The 24,213-nt window shown below is 39.9% G+C and overlaps 1 protein-coding gene across 1 annotated transcript in view; it reads right to left on the bottom strand.

The window, feature by feature from the left end:
- Positions 1-24,213, bottom strand: part of PELI2 (pellino E3 ubiquitin protein ligase family member 2) — a 112,592-nt gene that overhangs the window by 58,794 nt on the left and 29,585 nt on the right. The window contains exon 2 of the mRNA XM_089522825.1: positions 4,606-4,735. Within this exon, the coding sequence (XP_089378951.1) occupies positions 4,606-4,735 (130 nt within the window). The remainder of the gene's footprint in view (positions 1-4,605; positions 4,736-24,213) is intronic.

Genomic DNA, 24,213 nt, shown 5'->3' with positions numbered 1-24,213 from the left:
GTAGGGTTAGGGAGCGTGCACCATTCACACACTCCCTAACCCTAGTACGTACTAGGCTAACCCTAGAGCGTACTGGGAGCGAAAAATGGCGGTGCCCTGTCTACATGGGCGCCACCATTTTGACGTGACGAAAGAACAATTCACTTTTTGCGGGTTCTTTTTGTTCCGCGACAGAGCCGCGCGGTTTGGCCACTACGGCTCCCTCGTAGAGCAAACCAGGGCAGTGGGAGATCGCCCTTTTCGGACGGTGTGTATCCCGCCTTTGTTAGCCTTTTTGACAATTCTGATGTTCAAAGGAATTAAAACATGGCACGCGATACTAAAGAATCTGATTCTACAGCACAAACAGCTAGATCTCAAATGGTTAATCCTACATGGTTATGAAGTATTTTATATACAGTAATTTAAGATGCTGGTGATGACATTCTAAGTCCTGCCTACATGACTTGAAGCCTCAGCATATACCATTCTGCTATGTTTGTTCACCAAGGAAGATGCTTGTAATCATTCCAGTGCATCTCTCCACATTTACCTGCCCATGGACTGAGAGAAGCTCTCTTTTGTGTTCCACCAATCGGGGCGATATAATGCTGTACAGCACTTGCAGAATACACTTCCATTGGAGGCCTGACTGATACCAACATTGGTCTCTTTCCAGCATCAATCAAAACATAGGCAGGATACAGACCACCCAAAAAGGGCGGTCTGTTGGCGCCTTGCTTTGCTGCGCGAGGAAGCCGCCACACGGCTCCCTCGTGCACCAAAAAGGACCCACAAAAAGCAGGTCCTTCTTGCGGTGCCATAAGGACGTCACAGTGCGCCAACGGCGCACTCGTGACATCCTTATGACACCGGGACATGCGGACGCTAAACGTCCGTCGTGTCAAAATGGCAGCACCTGTGTGTACAGGGCACTGCCATTTTGACTCCCCCATCACGTGGTATGGGTGAGGCCGATATGGGCGGTGCGCCCTCGGCCAACCCCTAGCACGTGACAGGGGCGCCGCAAAGGCCCGTCTAGATCGGGCCATAGTTTTTGATTACCATATACTCGTCTATATGTCAAAAAATTTAAGCCCAAAAATGGGCTCAAAAATTCGAGGTAGACGTATGTACGGGTCAATATGATAATACTTCTCCATGAGCCTTGAGATAGCTGTAGAGGAGAGAGCGGAATCGGAGGTCTGTGTCCCCTCTTTTTGCAAGCCAGCAGCCTTAAGGAACGGTGTAGGGAAGGGAGGGAAATTGGAGGTCTGTGTCCCCTTTTTTTGCAAGCCATTAGCCTTAGGGAAGGTTGTGGGGAAAGGAGGGAAATTGGAGGTCTATGTCCACATTTTGCATGCTCAGACTATGACCCTTTTGAGTGGTCCAGAGAGGGAGAGGGAGGAGGAGGGAGTGAAGGGGTGTTTTCAGCCCCCTTCCGTTAAAATCCTTTGTTACATGCCCCCGAGTTTGACCCTCGAATTACCCACAGGTGATATCAAAATCCATGACTTTGCCCCCCAAAACCTGCCCTCGACTTATACATTAGTCCTTGGAAGTCTTTTAACAGAGGCTGGATGGCCATCTGTCGGGTATGCTTTGATTGAGCGTTCCTGCATGGCAGGGAGGTGGACTGGATGGCCCTTGTGGTCTCTTTGAACTCTATGATTCTATGAGGTAAACTTATACACAAGAATATACGGTAATGCCTTTGAGGTCTAAATTAACTTTTAAACATGTACAGTACTTTGTTTTTTGTCTTTTTTGCCTGTTTCAGCTTTTTTAACTTATTGAGTTGTTTGATACATTTGTAGCTTATTTTTATATGCATGAAACACTGCAATAAAATCAAATTTAGACTTTATGTGATAAGATTGTCTCTTGTCCCATGAATTTACTCATGTTTAACATTAATTCCAAAAGACTTCAGCACCTCAAAATCACTTCTTTTAAGTTTATGCCTTATGTTCCTTTTTGGTTCATTTGTTTTCTACAATCTGTTTCTGAGCCAACTGAAATAACACTTTATCCCTTGAATCTTTAAAGATCATTGAAATCTGGGGAATGTTTTGGACTCATGAATGAATCTACCACATTCAGTAACAAAGGTCAGAGGAGACTTACAATACAACAAGAGTATGATTTCCTGGTGCAATTATTAATTTATACATAATGGAAAGTTATTGGGGAAGAGCTCACAAGCCCAATTTGTAGGCTCAGTCACTATGCATATGAAGGTTCACAGCTGGATGGAATAAGACCAAAACTTGGAAATAACTTGTTTGAAATTAATTCACTGCCCTCTAATTTGCTTTAAAAAATCGATCATGGTTTTAAAATTTATTACGTATTTAATATCAACAATACTACTTTTGAGTAACAAGTAACATTAGAAGAAGAATTCTGAACAAGCGGGAGGTAAGCACTGGGACTTAACACTTTAAGGTTTCTACCTCAAAGGTTAATTTTTTTTGGGGGGGAGGGGGCTATAACTGGCTGAGTTTAACTACAGAGCAACTAAATGTTTTTTCTAGTTGTGACAAAAAGAGATGCCTTGAGAAATTCAGTGTTCTCTGCCTAAGAAAGGGGACTGTGGGTTAACAAAAGACAGAGATATTCTGGATCCCAAAAGGATTTACTTTACTGCTGCTAATGGAGTTAAATGTTGTTGTCCTTTGTCTCAGGCCTCACGTGACCAATAGGAGACTGGCCTCAGCCTGCAATGAATACTCCAAATCAACTTAACTACAGCAGAGAAATATCTGATACAAAATGTAGGCCTGCAACTCCAACACTGTCATTTTTCCCCCTCTTGTATGATTTTTTTAAACAGCTTTTGCCTGATGACAAAGATAGTGGAGCGTCAAAAGCTTGCGTGACTTGTTTTGTGCAATAAAGGTATCACCCTTTTGTGGATTTTGCTTTAATTAACATTTCTAGTTATCTTAAGGTATTAGTGGTCATTAAAAAGTAATTTTAAATTATTTGAAACAATTTAATCAATTAACTAACAAATTAATTTTATTTGTGCATCCTTCCATGGTTTAACAGTAACAAATTCATTTTCTATAATTATTTAGTGTGAACATGTTAGCACTAGCACTTGCATTTCCACACTCTGAATAAAGTACAACACATTTCCAAACAAGTATTCCATTGAACAAGCTCACTTTACCCTTCCTTCTATCTGCAATGAATTTTCTGTTCTTGTCATTGATCTCTGAGAGTAGGTTTCTGGCATATTCTCCTTACATCAGAGCTGCTAAAAGTCAGCTAAGTATATAATTTTATATTGCACCACAAAATCTCATTTTATATAAAGAATGGACCATCAATCATGGCAGTCTGGTATCCCTTTCATTTAAATCCATGAGTGACATATGATTGATTTCTGGTGTATTTAAGACCACCAATACTATTTTCCTTTTAAGTTTACATAGTTATTAGGCTATAGTTATTTCCATATTCTTCCAGTTTTCTATAAACTGTATGTTATACAGGGACATCGTATGTATTCCACAAACAGTTCATCATTATTTGGCTCTTTACAAGTCACTTCAGTAAGAATGAAATGAGAGGCTAAAAGTTACTTGGGTGCAAGGCATTTTAAACAAGGATGGCCAACTTCAACATGCAAGTATGCTGAGGGAGGAGGTATGCTCTAATTTCTAGCTGCTCAGACTCCTTGATGTGGCCAAATCAACATACACGCAGAACATATTGTGTGCATTTCTGCAACTAGACAACGATGCTACAATTCCAACATCTCTTGCTCTTTCTTCAGCTGACATCATTACAGAAATCTGGGTCTTCGACATTCAGTTCTGCAATGTCCAGAGAAAAAAAGCGCCTACAGCAGTATTCTCACTTTAGGCATCTGGCTGTGCTGCTCCTCTAATCCAAATCCTCAATTGCAGGTAGGCTGTACAAAGGGAAGACATCACCTTACAACCTAGGTATTACCTGTGGAAAGTCTGTAGGCCATCCTTGCCTTACAAAATTTCTTAAAAAGCAATGATGGACTTATGTAGGCAGTGGGGATATGGATGCAAAAAATAAACTCTAAATCAGAAACCAAGGGCATCTGCATCAGGGGAACAGAAGATTTCCCTGGTTTAGTTCCATCTTCAAATAGAAGAAAAGAGTCATTCACTGGTTCCAGGATACCAGGACAGAACCATATTTAAATAATAAAACTAAAAATCCATTTTAGTATAAAAAGACAAATAAATCACACAACATCTTAAGATTATCTGAGAAGAAGAAATTAAGCTTTCATGAAAGTTTACTTTTCTATTAATCTTTTCAGTTGATTTTTGTTATCAATATCTATCATCTCATTATCATCTGTCTTTATATGGATATTGTTTCTTGTCAAATTTTAAAAAAATCAACTATGAAGAAGGTTTTCAATAAAAGACGCAAGGTCTGAGACATTTGACCATCTGTAACAAGAGATAAATATAACCACTACTGCGGACAGAAATTAAGTGCTAATGTAATCTTCTCAAAGGAGAAGTGGTTTCCAGCTCTAGAAGGGCACCACAATCAAAAGGACACGCAAACAGTTCCCTGAACAGTACAACCACCACCAAGATCAGCTAAAAGTATTAGGTCACATACCTTGGAAGCTTGAGGTGTTGAGATCACATGAACTGTGCTGGGTTTGACACCATTTGCTTTGGGTCTCTTATAAAGAGCAAACCTGCTTTTCCTTCGGCCCCTGTCGCCATTAGGAAGGGAGCCATTGTACCTAGAAACAGAACAATGCAAAAGATATTTCACTCTATTGAACATATAATGAAGAATAGGTTGAAAGTTATTGCAAGGACTAACATAAGCTTTGTATCAAGCAGCAATAAAAGCTAGAGGGCTAGGGCAAAGAGTCATTTTCCCCACACAGAAGGGCATTCACTTCTTTGTATAGCTCTCTCTTTTCACAAGCAGTGCTTCCAAACTAATGTATTTTTGTAAATTCCGTCTGGCAGGGGTTCCTCTTTCTCACCTCCATCCTTTAATTTCTGTCCAGCATTCAGCTGCACACATTATCATGTCTGCTCACCGCTTCAATCACATCTCTCCTTTATTGTCATCCCCCCCAATGGCTCCCCCTCCTTTTCCATATTCATTACAAATTTCTGTTGTTGACTTTTAAAGCCCTGCATGGGCTGGCCCCTCCTTATTTATCAGAGCTTTGGTCTCCTTAACATCCCACTCGTGCCCTCCGTTCTGATAGTCAATGTCTGCTGACCTAGCCTAGGATTTTCACTGCCTCGTCCCAGATCCGTCCCTTTTCATTTGCTGCCCCTCACTCCTGGAGCCTCATTATTATCATCATTAGTAGTAGTATTATTAAACTTTATTTATACAGCGCTGTTGATTTACACAGTGCTGCACATACAATAAAAAACTGATAAAAATGAAACGTGCCAATGGCGTAGATTCTACAGGATAATAACAAAATACAAAAAAACAACAGATAATACAAGATAGCATTACAGGTCATTTCCTCTTTAACCAGCTTCAAAACTGAGTTATAGACTATACTGTTCAGGGAAGTGTTCCCAGGCATTGCATGATTTTTATCTGATGTTATTTTAATTTGTTGTCTCCCTTATTTTGTTGAATGTTAACTTGTACTAATATGTATTATATTTAATTATTTTTTGTAGAATGTATGCCATAGGCCGGTTTATTTTTATCTATTTTAACTGTATGCCCTACGAAGAGACTTAAGAAATTGTTTAGCCTGGAGAAGAGAGGATGACAGATGTGACATTATGGCGCTCTTTAAGTATTTGAAGGGGTGCCATATTGAGTATGGAGCAAGCTTGTTATCTGCTGCTCCAAAGAGTAGCACCGGATAAAAGTATTCAAATGAGAGAAAAAGAGATTCCACCTCAACATTATGAAGAACCTCCTAACTGTAACAGCTGTTTGACAGTGGAAGAACAGTTTTCTTCTTTGGAGGTTTCTAAACAGAAGCTGGATGGCCATCTATTGTAGGTGCTTTGATTCTGTGTTCCTGCATGGCAGAATGAGGTTGGACTGGCCCTTGGAGTCTCTTCAGACTCTATGATTCTGTGGCTCTAACTGAATCAAACCAAAGCAGCAAGCATGAGTTGTCTCCTACTGAACAACAAAACACCCTTTGAGTGCCCTCCTTCCTAGCACTTAGCAGATGCCTTGCCAACTATGTAGCTTTTTAAAGATCCGCTTCTTCACTCATCCTTTCCATGATTGACTGTTGACCACTCTGGAAACTGTACAGTTGTCCCTCCTGATTCGTGGGGGATCCATTCCGGACTCCCCTGTAAATACCCATTGGATATAATGGCTGGATGCTCCTGCACAGGCCATTTTTTCCCTCCTGGCTTTCCATCAACAGAAATTCAAGACCATGAATGGGAAGTCCGCAACTGTATTTTGGAGCTCATCCCCAAACTGTTTTTGCTAGATGTGACACTTAATGTTTTAACCAGTCATTTGTTGTTTTACATGTTAACAATTATCTTGACTTTTTGAAGTATATAAATTGATAGTAGTACCTGTAGTAGTAGTAGTAGTAGTAGTAATGGTAATCAACCTATTCAGTCAACCATGGCAATGGGATGCTTGTGTTATTCATTGAGTTATTCATATTCTGATGTCGAACATTCTCAAAACAATAAAATAACAATAGGAAGCCTCACTTTGTTGTATTGTGCTGAAGTCTATGTGTATATGAGCCCTCAAATCACCGGTCATGGCAACCCCATGAATTTCATTGGGTTTTCTTAAGCAAGGAATACTCAGAGGTGGTTTCTTCAGTTTTTTCCCTCTGAAATATAGCCTACAGCACTTGGGATTTGTTAGTAGCCTGCCATGTAAGTACTAACCAGGGCTCAGCCTGTTTAGCTTTCAGATCAGATGGGATCTGGTGCTTTAAGGATATTTAGGCTCAACCATTATATAAAAGAACACCTGAAACTCTCTGTATTGAAGACTTTATAAACACTCTGTTCTTGTTGTAGATTTTAACGTACAAGCTTATTTAGTAAGCTGAACCACTATTCCAGTAAAGTCAATTCCATTGGTAGTAACCACTTTAAAGTCAACAGTAACAACCAAGTAGAAACCTAACTATAGAATCATGGGAATCTCAGTGCGTGGTCTTGAAAGTATTCACTGTTCATAGAAATTACAGACAGAAACTCCACATTGTACCCTCAGCATAGCAAAGCCATTTATAACAGGGGGGAAGACAATTTCTGGAGCCAATGCACATGGCCCAGATGCAAATCTGCCAGCTCTACAATATACAACATCTGCTGGTACAACCAAGTCCATACTGTGTTAAACACAGTGGCATCATTCTTCACTATAGGGAATTTTGCAACCAGTCACCTATCTTGGGTCTCCACTACATTTATTGCCTGAAGCAGTTTTTCCACTTCACCTTCACACTTTCCATGTTCCGATTCTTATCCGCAATCATGGAAACATAACATTTTCATGTGCAAATGTTTTTTATTAAGGTTAAAAAACACAAACAGCAATCTACAATTTATCCTCATCTACTCTTTTTGCTTCACTTAATGCAGGCAGAGAGAAGACCACATCAACTTTTCCCTTCACCTTCAATTCACTCTCTAGACAACATGGACTGATAATTCAACTTCATCAGTGACCAGAACAATTACAGTCCGTCCTCACCTTACGCGGGGGATCCGTTCCGGATCCCTCCGCGTAAGGCGAATTCCGCTTATGCTCGAGCCCCATTGGAAACAATGGGGCTCGTGCGCGGCGGCACGGGCGGGGCGCAACAGGCGCGCGTGCCCATTCAATTGAATGGGACGCGCCGCCCCTTCCGCCCAACGCGCGCGCCGCGGCTTGAGCGCATATGCTCAAGGCCACGTATGGCGCAGGCGCACTGTAATTTGTAATAGGGAAACCAAACTGGGATTGGGATGGCAATCTGTTCTGGATGGGGTTTTCCTCCCTCAGAAAGCTCAGGTTTGTACCTTAGGGGTGCTCCTGGACCAAGCGCTGCTCCTAGACAGTCAGGAACAGCTTTGCCCAGTTTCAGCTAGTGTACCAGCTGTGCCCTTTCTTGGGGAAGAGAGATCTGGCCACAGTGGATCATGCTTTAGTTCATGCCTCCTGATTAGACTACAGTAAAATGCTCTAAAAAGGGCTGCCCTTGAAACGTGTTTGGAAGTTGGAGCTAGTGTAAAATGCAGCAGCCAGAATGGCATCAGGTGTGCATCTGAGAGACAATGACCTCAGTCTTGTATGAACTACACTAACTTCTAATTTACTTTCAAGCACAATTCAACATGCTGGTGTTGACCTACAAAAACCTAGATGACATGGGGCCAGGGTATTCGACAAGCTGCCTCCTTCCATATGAGCCTACCAGAAATTTGAAATCTCCAGAGGAGGCCCTGTTGCATGCCCCAGCACTTAGGCAAGTGGGTTCTGGTAACAGGGCTTTCTCTGTAGCAACATCTTGACTGTGGAACTCCTTACCCAAGGAAGTTAGGCTTGCCCCACCTCTTCAAGCTTCCAGAGGTCAGTCAAAACAATGCTGTTCCATACTGCATTCAGTGTTACTGGTTTATTGCTGTTTTAACTGTTTTAAAACTGGATTCTAGGATTGGTGTTAGACTGCTTTTAGGAGTACAGTGGGCCCTTGATATCCGCTGGGGTTTGGTTCCATGACACCCTGTGGATACCAAAATCCATGGATGCTCAAGTCCCATTAAATACAGTGGCATAGTAAAATGGTGTCCCTTATATAAAATAGGAAAGTCAATGTTTGCTTTTGGTATTTATATCTTTTTGGAATATTTTCCAGCAATGGATGCTTGAATCCACAGATAAAAAATCTGTGGATACCGAGATCCGACTATATTTTAATGTTTTAAAAATGTTTTGATCTTTGTATTGTTTGAATTGGGTTTTATTTTATCATCACCTCTGGAGCCCTTGTGGGCTCGAAAGCAACACAGAAATGAAATGAAATGAAATGAAATGAAATAAATAGGCAAGCCTCCTAAGAGCTACAGGAGCTACCTCTGCTACTCATAAAATAAATAAGATACAGAGTAAAAGGTGATGGTTGAGGAAAAGGGCCTTTTCTCTCTTCCCTCTGTGGTACAGCACCTGATGTATGACAGGATGGAGGGCTCAGCTGTTGAGGTGGAAGTGGAGGTTCCACACCGACAGATGCAGAATTTGGAGAAGCGGTTTCTAATACTGTCTGGGCAACAGCAGATACACTTCAGATCATTGACATGATTTGTCCTTGGCCCTTAATTTTCTTCTGATGCTTCTCCTGAGGGGCAACCAACACCATTTCTACCTCCTTCCACAGTGCAGAAAGGAGACAGGGTCAAGAGGGCTCTCCAGATTCAGTTTGCAGACAGGGATGAGTGTCATCTACTTCACATTCAGTTGCCTTTTTCTTCACTTTAGGTGGAAACATTTCTGTCTCAATCAGAGACCATTACAGAGCAACCCTTAAGGAGGAGCCCAACAATGGTGGTGAAGTAGAAGGTGTCACTTGGGAGGTTATTTCTACCAATGTTGACATCGTGATTTCTATCAATGCTGACATGGTTGAGGGTCCAGGCAAAAGAACAGAGAGAGAATTTTTATGCAACAGGGCCTTTAACCACAGTGCCGTATTCTTCCAACTCTGTGGAGTAAAATATTTACAGTCTATGCAAGTGTCCACAGTATGCACTTCCCCAAAACACTGCAGACACCTCAAATCCACAAGAAGCATACCTCTTGAAAGACACCAACTTGTCAATGCTACAACCTCTTCATATTCAATACTGTTTGGCTCTGAACAGAGAATCTCAGGTGTAAAGAACTACAGACATGACCAGAAGGGTGTTTTCAAAACATACACGTAATGTGAAAAGCATAAGACAGGTGGGATGTGGCTCCCATATCAAGATGCAAGGCAAAATGACAAAGACTGCCTTGCAATTATTCCAAGGCTTTCCTCAATTTCCCCAAAGACAGATGCAGGCCTTAACTTCAGATTAATTACTGGACTTTACAGATTACCTATGAAAAACCATCACTACAAGAAATGTAAATTTCATGACATTTTATGGTATTTCACTTGTAGAGCTTAGAAGGCAAAGTTTTAGAAATCTGAAGATGGTTTTCAATAGTGAAAAAATATTATGAGGACATTTGAAGATATTTCTACTGAAATACCTACAGACAAGAAGTCTACAAAACAGCCATCCATATGAAATATGCAGGTTTCACCTTGCCCAGCACAACAATCAATGTTTAAATTCAACACACACCCCAAACCCCGAAGATTCACTTTCAGACTCACTACATGCAGAAGACATCACAGAATGGCAAGTCTTGCTTAAAATGAGTCTGTAAAATTACTGACAAATCATTTTTATTACGTTAGATCCTCTCATAGCTCCTCAAACATCCTAGAACTTTTAAAATTTATCACATACACCCTTTAGCAATACAGATGTTAGTATCAAATATCAAGAGTTATGTTGCATAGCCACTACATCTGCATATAAATGGTGTTTTATTTTATTTATTTTATAAATTTGTAACCCATCCTTTAATGTAAAACCTTTTCCATGCATTGATGACTCCTACTTGCTCATTCAAACCACACCTTTCAATTCAGGGAAAAGGCAATGGATTCTACTTCAGACAGATATAGTGTTACTTTCTGCTACTAAATTCTATTTTCCTTTCAATACAATACTTCATGAACATTTTATATTCAGAAAAGAGTTGCTACACATACAATATGGAGACCTTAAGATAAGTATATAAAAATGCCCTCAGGAATTATTCCCCTGATGGAACTGCTTGTGCCAGCAAGACCGTCCTAGACAAATCAGCTGCCCCCATTTATCCCACAAAAAAAACCCGCAATCCTGCCACTATCATGCACCTTCTGGAAGATCGAAAAACCATCTGGAATAGGATTTTGGCAGGGAACTATCAGAGGATGTTTCATCATGCTGGCCGGTGCCCACTTGTACAATCTTGGGTTTACTCCTTGTACACTCGTCCTCCACATTCGCTGGGATTAGGGGCACAGGGCCCTTGTGAATGTGGAAAAACTGCAAATAACAAAAACACTATGTTTTTAACTGAGAGAACACATCTCTAGGAATCTCTACATCCTCCAGTACAACTCTGTGGTCAATATTTGCCAGACACTGACCATAGAATTGCGATGGAGGAGCTACAAATGCCTAGTGGAGTGTTCTCTCTAGAAATCTCTAGGTCCTTCAGTGCAACCTTTGGTTAAAGCTGACCATAGAGGACCTAGAGATTCCTAGAGGAAACATATTAATAACATCTGTGAACAATCAAATCCGCAAAAGCCACAAATGAATGGATTACAGACTCATTTGAAGAAAAACCATATGAAGTCAAACCTCCAGTTCAAAAAAGTGAAACGGAAGCTGTACTCAGAGCACTTGGGAATAATAAATCACCAGGAGCAGATGGCATAGCAATAGAGCTGCTTCAATCTACAGAGACAGAATCTACTTTAGTTCTAACTAGAAGCTTCCAACAACTATGGAAACCAAAAAAATGGACCACGAATTGGAAATGCTCAATATACATTCCAATCCCAAACAAAGGAGACACCAAGGATTACAGTAACCACTGGAATGGCATTGATTTCTCATGCAAACAAAACAATGCACAAAATTCTACAACAAAGACTTTTACCCTATATGGAGCCAGAACGTCAGATGTGCAAAAACTGGGTACAGGAAAAGAAGAGGCTCTAGGGATTACATTGCAAACATAAATTGGATAATGGAGCACATTAAAAAACTTCAAAAGAAATTCAGCCTATGCTTTATAAATTGTAGCAAAGTCTTGATTGTACAGATTATGAAAAACTATGGATTGCTCTAATGGTTGCACCACAACATTTGATTGTCCTGATGTGTATAAACTATACTCAAGACAAGAGGATACCTTTAGGGAAAAAAATACAGAGAAACAGAATGATTTCCAGTTCGCAAGAGGTCACACAAGGCTGCATCTTATCACCCTATCTGTTTAAAATGCATGCTGAATATATCATATGTAAAGCAGAATTACCTGGAGGAAGGAGGTTAAAAATTGGAATAAGTAACATCAAAATTTAAGATATGTAGATGATATCAAACTACTAGTAGAAAATTGGAACTATTACTGAAGGAAGTCAAGGAAGAAAGTGCAAAGTCAGGTTTATACTTCAACATTAAGAAAACAAAAATAATAGCCACAGATGACTTACATAACTTCAAAGTGGACAATGAAGACATTGAAACAGTTCAAGATTTTCCACACCTTGGCTCAGTCATTAATCATAATGGAGATTGCAGTCAAGAAATCAGAAGACTAGGACTAGCAAGGACAGCAATGAAGGAATTAGATAAGATTCTGAAGATTTATCACTGAATACTAAAGTTACCATTGTCTATGCCACTGTATTTCCTATGTCTAGTTGTGAAAGTGGACAGGAAAAGAATCACCTCATCTGAGATGTGACGATATAGAAGAGTGCTGCAGATACCGTGAACTTCTAAAAAGACAAATGAATCCTAGAGCAAATCAAGCCTGAACTCTCCCTAGAAGCCATGATTAAATTGATGCTGTTGCACTTTGGCCATATCATGAGAAAACATGACTACCTAGAAAAGACAGTAATGCTTGGTGAAGTAGAGTGCAGCAGAAAAAGAGGAAGGTCATATTCCTGACAGCCACAGCTTTGAGTCTGCAAAGCCTAAGCAGGGCAGTTAATGACAGGGGGAGTTGGAGATCTCTCATTCACAGGGTCACCATAAGTCAATATTGGCTTGATGGCAGTTAACAACAACGCCCAACCATTATGTGCAGTCATTTTATCAATATAACTGCCCCACTTTGAATTATTTTTGCTCCCCTAAGGGGAGTAATGCACAGAATAATGCACAGCCTACTTAAACAGTCTTTATGTTTATTTGTCCTTTTCATCTCTACAGGCTTCATAGTCTTCAAGAACTGATTGTTAGGAAGGGCTGCAGCTGCTAGGAAGCTTCCGATGTCAACACTGGGTCCTTTGGGGGTTGGATTAAAAATTAGAAACAGTACAACAAAACATCCTATTGCTAGCTTTCATATGTCATTAACACTGGAATGATATCTAGCTTGTAATTATAAAAACGACTGAAAGCATTTCTGTGCAATTATGCAAGGCTTTTAAAATTCTCAACATTTGAAGTTATGCCCAGCTATTTGTCTTCATAGCAAGGGACACCACATTAACCATTTCAAAAGATTAAACCTTAGTTGGTTATGCTATAAATAAAAAGAGATAGGGAACCATAACAACCTCTTTTGAATCTGGCATTTGCTCCTACATTTAAAGAAGTGCACCATCCTATACATGGAGATGAAACAATGGCCTGTTACAGACAGCCAAAATAAAGCTGCTTCGAGTCACTGTGGAGATATGGTGTTTCAATGATGCATGTGTCCTAAGAGTCCAGAAGCCACACCAAAGCCACGCTCCAGTCCTTAGGGCTGGAGCATGGCTTTGGTGTGAATTCTGGACTCTTAGGACGCATGCATCATTGAAACACTATACCTCCACTGTGACTCGAAGCAGCTTTATTTTGGCTGTCTGTAACAGGCCAATGGCTCTAATTTAGGTCTAACCACAAAGATAGCTAGGAAATTTACCTAGGACTACCCTGGTTGTTGTTTATAATTTCACTTAAGACATAGGTGGGCCACTTCAGTTGGTCCAGAAGCCCATTTCCAGTGGCGGGAAAATAGATTTTCAAAAATTAGTTGTTTATTATTATATATTATTATTATTATTATTATTATTATTATTATTATTATTATTATTATTTTATATTAAATCAAGGCAAGCAGAGCCCTGCAACCAGTTTAAAAGCCAAATCATGGTTCCTGGGGCTTCCAAGAGAGGCAATTCAACTCCCTCTCTCTTTCTCAAAAGAGAATTGCAAGGGAGTCTAAAGAGTTCAAGGGCCACAAAAACAACTTTGGAGGAACTGTCACATTTCACCCCAGGCTGAACTCTGGCCACACTGACTTACCATTTTAAATTTGAGTGATAGAACAGGAGTTAAAATGTTGCAAATACAGTAATGTTTTTGGTAAAAAAGCTGAATTTTGCCCATTGTTCTCAGACATGTATGAAATTGTTCAAGAAGTCAAACTAAGTGTAAAAATGAGGTTTTTAAAACACTTTAAATTATAGCACAAAGATGTTCTGCAAGGAGGACATTATTCTGTCCACTCTTTCCCCAATCCAGCTCCTGCAGTGTGCACAGGCCACTCAATGAATTCCAAGATATAACCCATTTGTATCATATATAAGAATTTGTAAATATATCTTGTCAGCTGCTTTGTTGCTGATTGTGTTGTGAGAGCTCTATTTATAAAATCCCAGGCTTTTACATTTGCCCGTAATACTATGAAAACCCTTATGAGAGGCTTTAAATAATCCCCTATAGTAATTAGATACACTGCCAGCTAATTTATTATAACAAAATTTTGAATACTCTTCTGACTAGGGATTCCAACCAACAGAACACTTTAACACTGAAAGGCTGGAGAAAGCAGGTTGCTTACCTGTAAATGATTTTCTTTAAACAATCACACAATTGGAGGTTCAGCAGTTATAGCAATCACCATTTAGGACTTATCTGGACCTCCAACTGGAGAACAGGCATTTTCCCTGGAGAGAACTTTTCTCCTTTCAGCACACCTTAAAAGGTTAGCTCAGTTACATTCCTGACTGCCACACAAATGCATGCCTCTTGTAAATACAAGACACAGAAGATAATTCAGTGAACATCAGTTAACAGGGCTGTGGCCTGTTTTTCATTAACATCTGCCTGAAAAGCAAGCATACCATGGGCTGGTAACCCCACAGTAGGTATTGATAACTTTAGGACAATATGCTGTTGAGGACAGCTTCAACAAACACTGCAGTTACTTTCAGCACATCCAAAGGGTCAACAGGTTGCAGCCCATAACGATTGATGGATTGGAAAAAGTAGCTGCCTTGCATAGCTGTGGGAGGAAAATGCTCTCAAAAGAGGCAAGAGAGGAAGCCATGCCTCCTAATTAGACTCCAAGTATGAAAGCATGGCATCTGGAATAGAAAAATCATGTTTGACAGTAAAATCAAATCCTGACAGAGATGGAACAATATTACGGAGGGGGGAAAGAAGATGAAGCTTCATTCTTTCCTGGTTAAAATGGAGGCACCTGGACTTCCCTTCAAATGTCTAAACAGCTAAGAAAAAAAGTTTAAATGTGGAGAACAAACATATCAGTCAATAATTTGGAAATGATCCATAACTGCTGATTAAGGGAGAGCCCTAGGTGGGAGTGTCATTACTAGTGAACCATAAGTTATTGAGGCACTTGTAAAAAAGTATTTACGTATGCAATCCATGCATCAGTCAGCTTTAAAGATAAGTCTTATTGAGGTAGTTTAAATAAATAAATAAATAAAAATTTTATTGGTATACCGCCCTTCCAATGATCAGGGCGGTGAACAACAGATTCCAATACAATAAACATACATATACATATATCAAACAACAATATTAAAACCAATATTAAAACCCCTTGAGCCAGCTACCATCGCTGTCGAAGGGTGGGGGGAAGACTATCTGGAGCTTGATTCAGGGAACGCTGGCCGGAACAGGAAGGTTTTTAGCTCCCTCCTGAACTGAGCCAGGGAGGTGGCTGAGCGGAGCTCTATGGGCAGCGTATTCCAGAGGGCCGGGGCGACGATGGTATATGACCTCCTTGCTGTGGAGGCTAGTCTAGCCCCTGGGACCCTCAGTAGTTGCTGCCCAGATGTTCTGAGGGTGCGGGGCAGAATGTATATATATTAATAAAACAGCATACAGTATATGTTAATAAAAAATCTGTTAAATATAAACAATGTTGAACAAACACAGTTGCCAAAACTACCATTTCAAAGAAACATTAACCAAGAGATGGAAAGTAACAGCTAAACTTTCAGAAAACAAGTTGTCACTACTTCTTGCTCATTACTTAGAATGAAATAATTGTAAATCCAGCACTATACCATATGCACAACATTACATACCGCCATTCATAAAACCTTAGAATCATAAAGTTGGAAGAGACCACAAGGGCCATCCAGTACAACCCCCTGCCATGCAGGAAATCTCAATCAAAGCGTCCCTGACAGATGGCCATCCAGCCTCTGCTTAAAGACCTCCAAAGGAGGAGACTCCACCACACTCTGAGGGAGTGTGTTCCACTGTCAAACAGCCCTTAATGTTGAGGTGGAATCTCTTTTCCTGGAGCTTGCATCCATTGTTCTGGGTCCTGTTCTCTGGAGCAGCAGAAAACAAGCTTGCTCCCTCCTCAATATGACATCCCTTCAAATATTTAAACAGGGTTATCATATCACCTCTTAACCTTCTTTTTCTCCAGGCTAAACATCCCCAGCTCCTTAAGTCGTTCCTCATAAGACATGGTTTCATTAAAAGAAATGTGGTGATTGGGAATTAAACAAGTGTGTAAAAATCAGGGCTGGGGAGTAGGAGTAAGATTACCTAGAACAATGGGCAAACACCAGAGGTTGGGGCCACATTTGCCTCTTCAGACCTCAAAGGGCCATACCTGTCCCTCAAAAAACCAGGGGATCCAGTCAGCACTAAAGAATGTGTCCAGGACTCACACTATGCCAACCCCAAATGAAAGATAAGCAAGACAGAGCTAGAGACTGAGCTGCAAGAGCAGAGATGTATTCATATTTGAATTAATGTTTGCAGAAAGAAACAGAGCAATGCTGGATTTATTATCAGAAAAGAGACTGACTAGTCAAAGGGATCTGATTGTCATGTTGCTTCTTTGTTTTTCTCCTCCCACTGCAAATCTCATAACAAAAACCAACAACTATAATTATCTCCTTTACAGCAGAGAAGAGCAGCCAACAACTGACAGGCCACATACAGTCCATAGCTTGTGTGCAACCCATTATACCACCCACAAGGCCCACACTTTGCTCCATTATGTTTTCCCACCATTCCATCATAAAAAGATAGCAGCAAGCAGGTGCATGAATAAGATTAAGGGCCAGACCATGGAATGCTATAAGAGTGTTCTAGCATCCATCATGAAGAACTCTCAAGTTCACAAGTAGACCTGTCAACCTCCCAGTCAATCTTCATTCAACAGGGGTGAGCAACTCCTCAACAGGGACGGTAGATGGAAAAGACAGAAGAGGGATGGAGAGGAAAAAGAGAAAAGAAGAAGGAAATATTTGCCCAGCGGGTGGGGGTGGAGAATAGAAACAAATCTCTTTATATGAAATTGATAATGATCTCAGGACCATCATACTTCCACTCTATGTCTACGTCTACTTCCTCTCCCTCTCTCACACAATTTTACACACACACTTAAAGAGAGGATAAAGCCACATATACAATGGTGATGATCTTGAGAGAAAGAATGTTGGATAGCTCAGGCCCTGCTTGCCATGTGCTTGTAGCCCTCAACAGATTACTTTTAAGGCAATGAGGTTATCAGTGAAAACAAAATGGCCCACGCCTATTTTACAGGGCCACTCTCTGGTTCCTTGATAAGTAGCGGCTTTTTGACTATGAATCCTGCAAGATGTGACATGAAACAAAGGTCAGAAGATAATGTAAGGGCATAATGCTGGGCAATGAGGAGTTTCAGCTGGAGAGAAAATGAAGAGGGGAAAGCAAGGATTTATATCATTTTATTCAACTACTTTGGGAAGTCTCTGCTCTCACCCTAGGAAACCGTAATCCAGAGTATTAAAGGCTCCCATCTATAAAGAGAAAGAGTATGCACAGAAAGCAACTAAGTGGAACATGCTTATAGAAGGTTATAGTTCTATATACACAATAAATGAACGTCATGGTGTTTAAGAAACATTCTTTTGCTGGCAATCTTGCTTTATGCACTGTTCAGTAATTACTACTTTAAGCCACATGAATGAGAAATGTGTACTGTATTTTTTCATATGGGTATATGCCACAGATAGCCTTAACTAGAATTCAGTGCAGTGAATATATCAATATCACATTTCCCTTAAAAAAGAACCAAACAAACAATTTCAAATCACAACTTTAGGCACAACAGCGCACCACAGACCTCCCATTCCCCAAAAGCAGTTGGAGTGCTGACACACAAATAGGTTGGGGAAAACCAACCTCTACTAACATCCCAGAATCCCCCATTCATGTGCTAATGTCACACCCACAGTGCACTTGATTGTTCCTATTATGTACAATACAAGTACATGCTGAAGATATAAACCTATGAACCTGTTCTGAATAGCTCCACAGAGCTCTGAACTTTCACCTCTGCACACTATATAGCTCTTTGCTACTTATTTATTACCTAGGAAAGGATAAGTAAAGACTAACATATCTGAATATTGCAAATGGCATCTGTAATGCAAAGGAAGCAAAAGTTGAAATCAAGACATTGACAGTTCTTGCCATAGATCATATTCTATTAGTATGAGTGTATCCGTTACATATATGCAAAAGAATCTGTATTTTTATTTGCTCAGTACTGCTGGGCATGCAGGGTTGTTGTTGCTTTTTAATGCCTGCAACTGTGTTTGGGAAAGGCCAAAATAGAAGTCCACAAAAACTTATACAGTCAGCCCTTCTTATACATGGATTTTTTATACACGGATTCAAGCATACATGGTTTGAAAATGTTCAAAAAAAGTATAAATTTCAAATATCAAACCTTGATTTTCTATTTTTATAAGGGACACCATTTTGCTATGTCATTATATTTAATGGGACTTGAGCATACATGGATTTTGTTATACATGGGGGATCTTGGAACCAAACCCCAGTATATAACAAGGGTCCACTGTACAACAATAGTTAGCCTCAAAGGTGTTGCAAGATCCCTTCTCCCACCAATCTCCCTTTGCCTTCTTGTGTTTTACAACGCTTGTGTTTTACCTTCTCAGTGGCTGCTCCTGGGCTTTGGGACTCAATTCCCTGAGGAGTCAGACTCGCATCCTCCCTGCTTGTTTACAGACAAGTAAACACTTTTCAGTTTAGGCAATTCTGTTGACTGACTGTGTAAGGCCCATCTCATACTCTCAGATTACTCTGATGGCATAGTCATGGAACTGATCTGAATATTAAAGAGGTGATTTCCAAGGCCTCTCAGGAAAAGCAAAAACCTTTATTTGGTATGATATGCTAGTTTTATCAGATGCAGTTCTCAAGCCTGTTATATAGTCAAGAAGTGAAGGCAGCATTGAGGGCACAAGTCCTATTAAAACAGTAAATGAGGAGAAAAAAGGTTTTCTATTCTATTTTACAACACAACTGTATTCTGTCTAACAACTATAAGTAAAGCTAGCATTTTGAGCAACTATAAAAGAAGGCAGCAGATCAATTAATTACGCCACCTGGATTTAATCAAAAGGTAAACAACCCACCAAGGAGTGCTGCAGTTGCAGCCCACCTTTCACAGATGCCACATTTGATGCCAATGGAAACTGAACTGAAGCAGTATCACATTCCTTCAGAGATGGAAGAATCAAGGCTGAGATTCATTATGAGAAAGTCCATCCAATACTAAAGCTTCAACTCTGGGACCTCAAAGGAAAGCTCTGGGTGGGAAATTCACCTTGCTTTTTGCCCTTTTTTTTAGTTTTCTGGCAAAAGAAGTGGGAAGGCAAAAGAAAGCTTGCCCTATACTTCCGGAGAGATGCCAATTTTAGAACAAAACCGTCATTCCACATCCTTCTTCTTACAAGTTTTTTGAAAAGGAAAAGAAGATGTCCACGTCCCTGCGCAGGAACTCAATGGATGCATCACATTAATATGTTTTTTGTACATCCTCACCACTTTCTGAAAAGTGGAGAGTGAGTGGCCACATACCTCCAGATAAGTGTTCTGTTTTACTCAAGACAATAAACACTTACCATTCCAAAGGACTCGAAGTAAACATTCAAGAAAGTATGCAGTAACATCCTGTTCATCCACTGACTGCTCAGGAAACGTAACTGAGGAACATTTTTATTCTAATCAATTTAATATAATTTGGTTAGGCCATAATTTACCTTTCAAAATACCATTAGTTACAAAATCCCACTTTTAGAAATAGGCCAGGCTGCTTTTTTTTTCTTTTTTTAGTTACATTAATTTAGCATCTGAATGATTTTGTTTTCAGATATCAAGGGAGAAAAGGTATCTGAACAACTCCTCAAACTCTCAAAACTATTATTTTTCATTCTAGGCCAAGAAAAAAAGCATGGTTCCAAAACTAAAGTGGTTCTTCAAACAAAAATGTGTAGCACTGACATAAGAAAATTTCCCAGATAGTTATGCACTTAGCTTTATCCAAGTATAGGTGGATTGGAGAGTAGTGCGCTTAAGGATGTACTTGTACTAATCGCAAGATTCTTATCTTGACTGATGGAAAAACCCATAGCAAGAAGAGATTTCTTAGTTTTAATCACACACTAAAGCAAAGTAATGCACAGGCTCTTAAAGCTAAGGGTTTGAGCAGATGCATCTACAAACAGAAGCAGTCTTCTCTCCCTCTCTCTCAAAATGATTTCTATTCCCCCCCTTTCAAGAATGCATACAATCTCTTGATAAAAACCAGATTGCTTCTTTTTCTTCATGCCTCAGTCATGCTTCACTCAGGACTGTCCACGATGAACAAGCCAAACATTTGTTTAGTAACTTATTAAAATCAGCTTTTGGAAATACCAGAAACTGACAAAAGTGCAAAGACTGGTTCTTGGAGACAACATATCAACACCAAGCATTCTTTCACCTCTACAAAATGGAGGGTCAGCTAATTATGGTTCTGTCCAAAATGCAGTGTTTCCATCAGAACAAATCCTAAAATCCAATATAGTGCATACCAAAGCACACTTCTAAAATGGCAGATCAAGTTAAAATGGGCTTCTAACTTGGGCATCAAGTAAAGTTGCAAAAAAGGTAACTTTATTTTTTTAAAAAACCAGAAGATTAATTGTAAGTCAAGGCTCAAGGAAACTATTTTCAGGAGGAAAGGCATCTTGAGAAAAACATTCCACTTTTTATAAAGAAAGTATTTGCCTTTTTATATTACTATATTCAGTTTGCTAATACTTAATCTTCTAGGAACATACAAAAGCTAAAATGATCCCAGAAATGAGCAGCTAGAGATCCATCACTATGGTGTGCTTCAAGGTGCAAAAAATTTCAAGTTCATCTGAGCCCTGCTGTAGTGCTGGTTGTTCACATCAAGAAGGAAAAATAGACATTATGACAGGAAAATCAGGTCATCAAATCTGGCATAGAAGAGAGGGAATTGAAATAAACATACAGCATGTGCTGTTCTAATGAAACAGTCCCATTCCCAGGCCTTCTTGCTAGCTAAGTTACAGTAAGCAGTGTATAGTTAGAGAGGGTATAGTTACAGTAAGAACTGATTACAATCACACTGTTTGCAAGCCTAGTAAGAAAAGACTTTAGCCTGAAATTCTCACTTTTGCCTTTACATATCTACTTATATGGAAAGAACTTACATATTCTTCCTTGTTACTACCACTTTATACTTTATGTTAAACAGATTTGCCAACACTCAGCAAAATAACTTCACCTCAGCCCGATGCAACATGAACAATTCAACTGATAAAAAGCTACCACAATTAGAAGCTGTTGGTGCAGTCTTAGGACCCACTCCCATTCTCCTGTAAAAAGCCTTACCTGATTCACAGAACACTATACAAGTATTTGTATATGACACACAACAATAATTTAGTCTTAAAAATGACTTGGAGGACAAAATTGGGGGCATACTTATCAAATTTGCAGATGACAACAAATTAGGGGGAGTAGCTAATGCCCCAGAGGTCAGGATCAAAATTCAAAATGACCTGAATAGACCAGAAAGCTGGGCCAAAGCTAACAAATTGAAATTCAACACGGAGAAATGTAAGGTACTGCACTTAGGGCGGAAAAATTAAATGCACAGATATAGAATGGGGGACACCTGGCTGAATGAAACTACATGTGAAAGGGATCTGGGAGTCCAAATAGACCACAAGCTGAACATGAGCCAACAGTGTGATGCAGCAGCTAACAAGGCCAATGTGATTCTAGGCTGCATCAAGAGAAGTATGGTGTCTAGATCAAGGGAAGTAATAGTGCCACTCTATTCTGCTTTGGTCAGGCCCCACCTGGAATACTGTGTCCAGTTCTGGGCACCACAACTTAAAAAGGACATTGAGAAACTGGAGCGTGTCCAAAGCAGGGTGACTAAAATGGTGAAGGGTCTGGAAACCATGTCCTATGAGGAAAGACTTAGTGAGCTGGGGATGTTTAGCCTGGAGAAGAGAAGGTTAAGAGGTGATATGATAGCCCTGTTTAAATATTTGAAGGGATGTCATGTTGAGGAGGGAGCAAGCTTGTTTTCTGCTGCTACAAAGACTAGAACGCAGGGGGATGCAAACTTCAGGAAAAGAGAATCCACCTCAACATTAGGAGGAACTTCCCAACAGTAAGAGATGTTCGACAGTGGAACAAACTCCCTCGGAGTATAGTGGAATCGCCTTCCTTAGAGGTCTTCAAACAGAGGCTGGATGGCCATCTGTCGGGGATGCTTTTAGATTTCCTGCATGGCAGAATGGGGTTGGACTGGATGGCCCTTGCGGCCTCTTCCAACTCTACGATTCTATGATTCTATATGATGCAATTCAAGTAAACCTTAAATCTTTTGAGAGGAATAAGATTACTAAAGCAGTTCCATAGATGCTGTTGACATGGTGGACGAAAAAGAACAGAATCAAAGCAATGAGGATAGAGCTGAGGGTGGTCGGAGCTACCACCAAAAAGCTTATGTAACTATAGTGGTCCCTCTACATTCACTGGGGTTAGGGGTGAAGGACCCACATGAATGTGGAAAAACCGCAGATAAAAAAACACTGTTCTTTTTACCTGAGAGATCACCTATCTAGGAATCTCCAGGTTCTCCAGTGAAATTCTATGGACAACAGTTGATTACAGAATCATGCTGGAGGACGTACAAGTGCCTAGAGAAGTATTTACTCTAGGAACCTCTATATTTTCCAGCACAACTCTATGGTCAACTTCTCGCAGAGTTGTGCTGGAGGACCTAGAGATTCCTAGAGAGAACATATTAACCAAAACCGCAAGAGTCAAAGCCACTAATATGGATTGCCAACTGTATTCTAAAAGGTTCCGATTCTGAAGATGCAGGCACAGGATAACCCAATTGTGTGTCACATGGACCAACTAGAAGGAATTCGTAAAGATGTGTGATTATTACAGCTGTAAGTACAGTTGGTTGTCCACATCCATGGATTCTTCAGCTTCTCCAAACTCACTTAAGATACAATATTCAAAGCACCCATTTTGTTCTGCCATATCTACAATTGCAGGCAGAATGTATGTGAATTATTCCTTTTTAAACTACATCATTTTTTAATTATAGTAGATGTCATATCTAATCTAAGGAATATTCTATGTGCTGCTTTATGACAACCCCATAATTTCACAGGGTTTTCTTAAGCAAGGAAAGAGATGATTTTGCCAGTTCCTTCCTCTGACATATAGAATAGTTATTATAAAATTCCATACAATATTTATCATTAAACATAGATACCTTATCTGGCTAATATTCTAAGTGTAATTTTATACTCATTAAAAATGTACTGACTTGTCACTATTTTTAAATTATATATAAATAATCCTTGACTGGCTATAAGTAAAGTTATTTGAAACTGCTTTCCTAAAATCATTCAAGATATCCAACTGGCAAGTGTAAATAAAATATGGCCAAAAATATCATTTGGTAAATGGACTGATCTGTCCATGTGGTGCCTTGAAGCTGACTTATAATAACCGTGAAGCAAATCTATAATGCATTTTTTCTTGGCATGATGTATTCAGAGGTTTGCCACTGTCTTCCTCTTAGGCTGAGAGAGTATGACTTGCCCAAGGTGGCAGAATGGGTTTCTGTGACTGAGGTGGAATTCAAACCCTGGTATTCCGGAGTCCTACTCCAACACTCAACACCCCCCCCCCCTGCCCCCATATCATGCTGGCTCTCTAATCAGATAGTGCATGAAATCAAATACTAAGGATAATCCTTGGATATATACTATTTAATTTAAATATTTTCAAATTAGCTTAATTTTGCTAT

The sequence above is a fragment of the Sceloporus occidentalis genome, unplaced genomic scaffold, assembly GCF_023333645.1.
Source record: "Sceloporus occidentalis isolate IW3139 unplaced genomic scaffold, rSceOcc1.0.p SCAF_4, whole genome shotgun sequence".
Classification (NCBI taxonomy): domain Eukaryota; kingdom Metazoa; phylum Chordata; class Lepidosauria; order Squamata; family Phrynosomatidae; genus Sceloporus; species Sceloporus occidentalis.
Note: the sequence above shows the minus strand (reverse complement) of the source record. Positions and strands in the feature narration are given on the sequence as shown.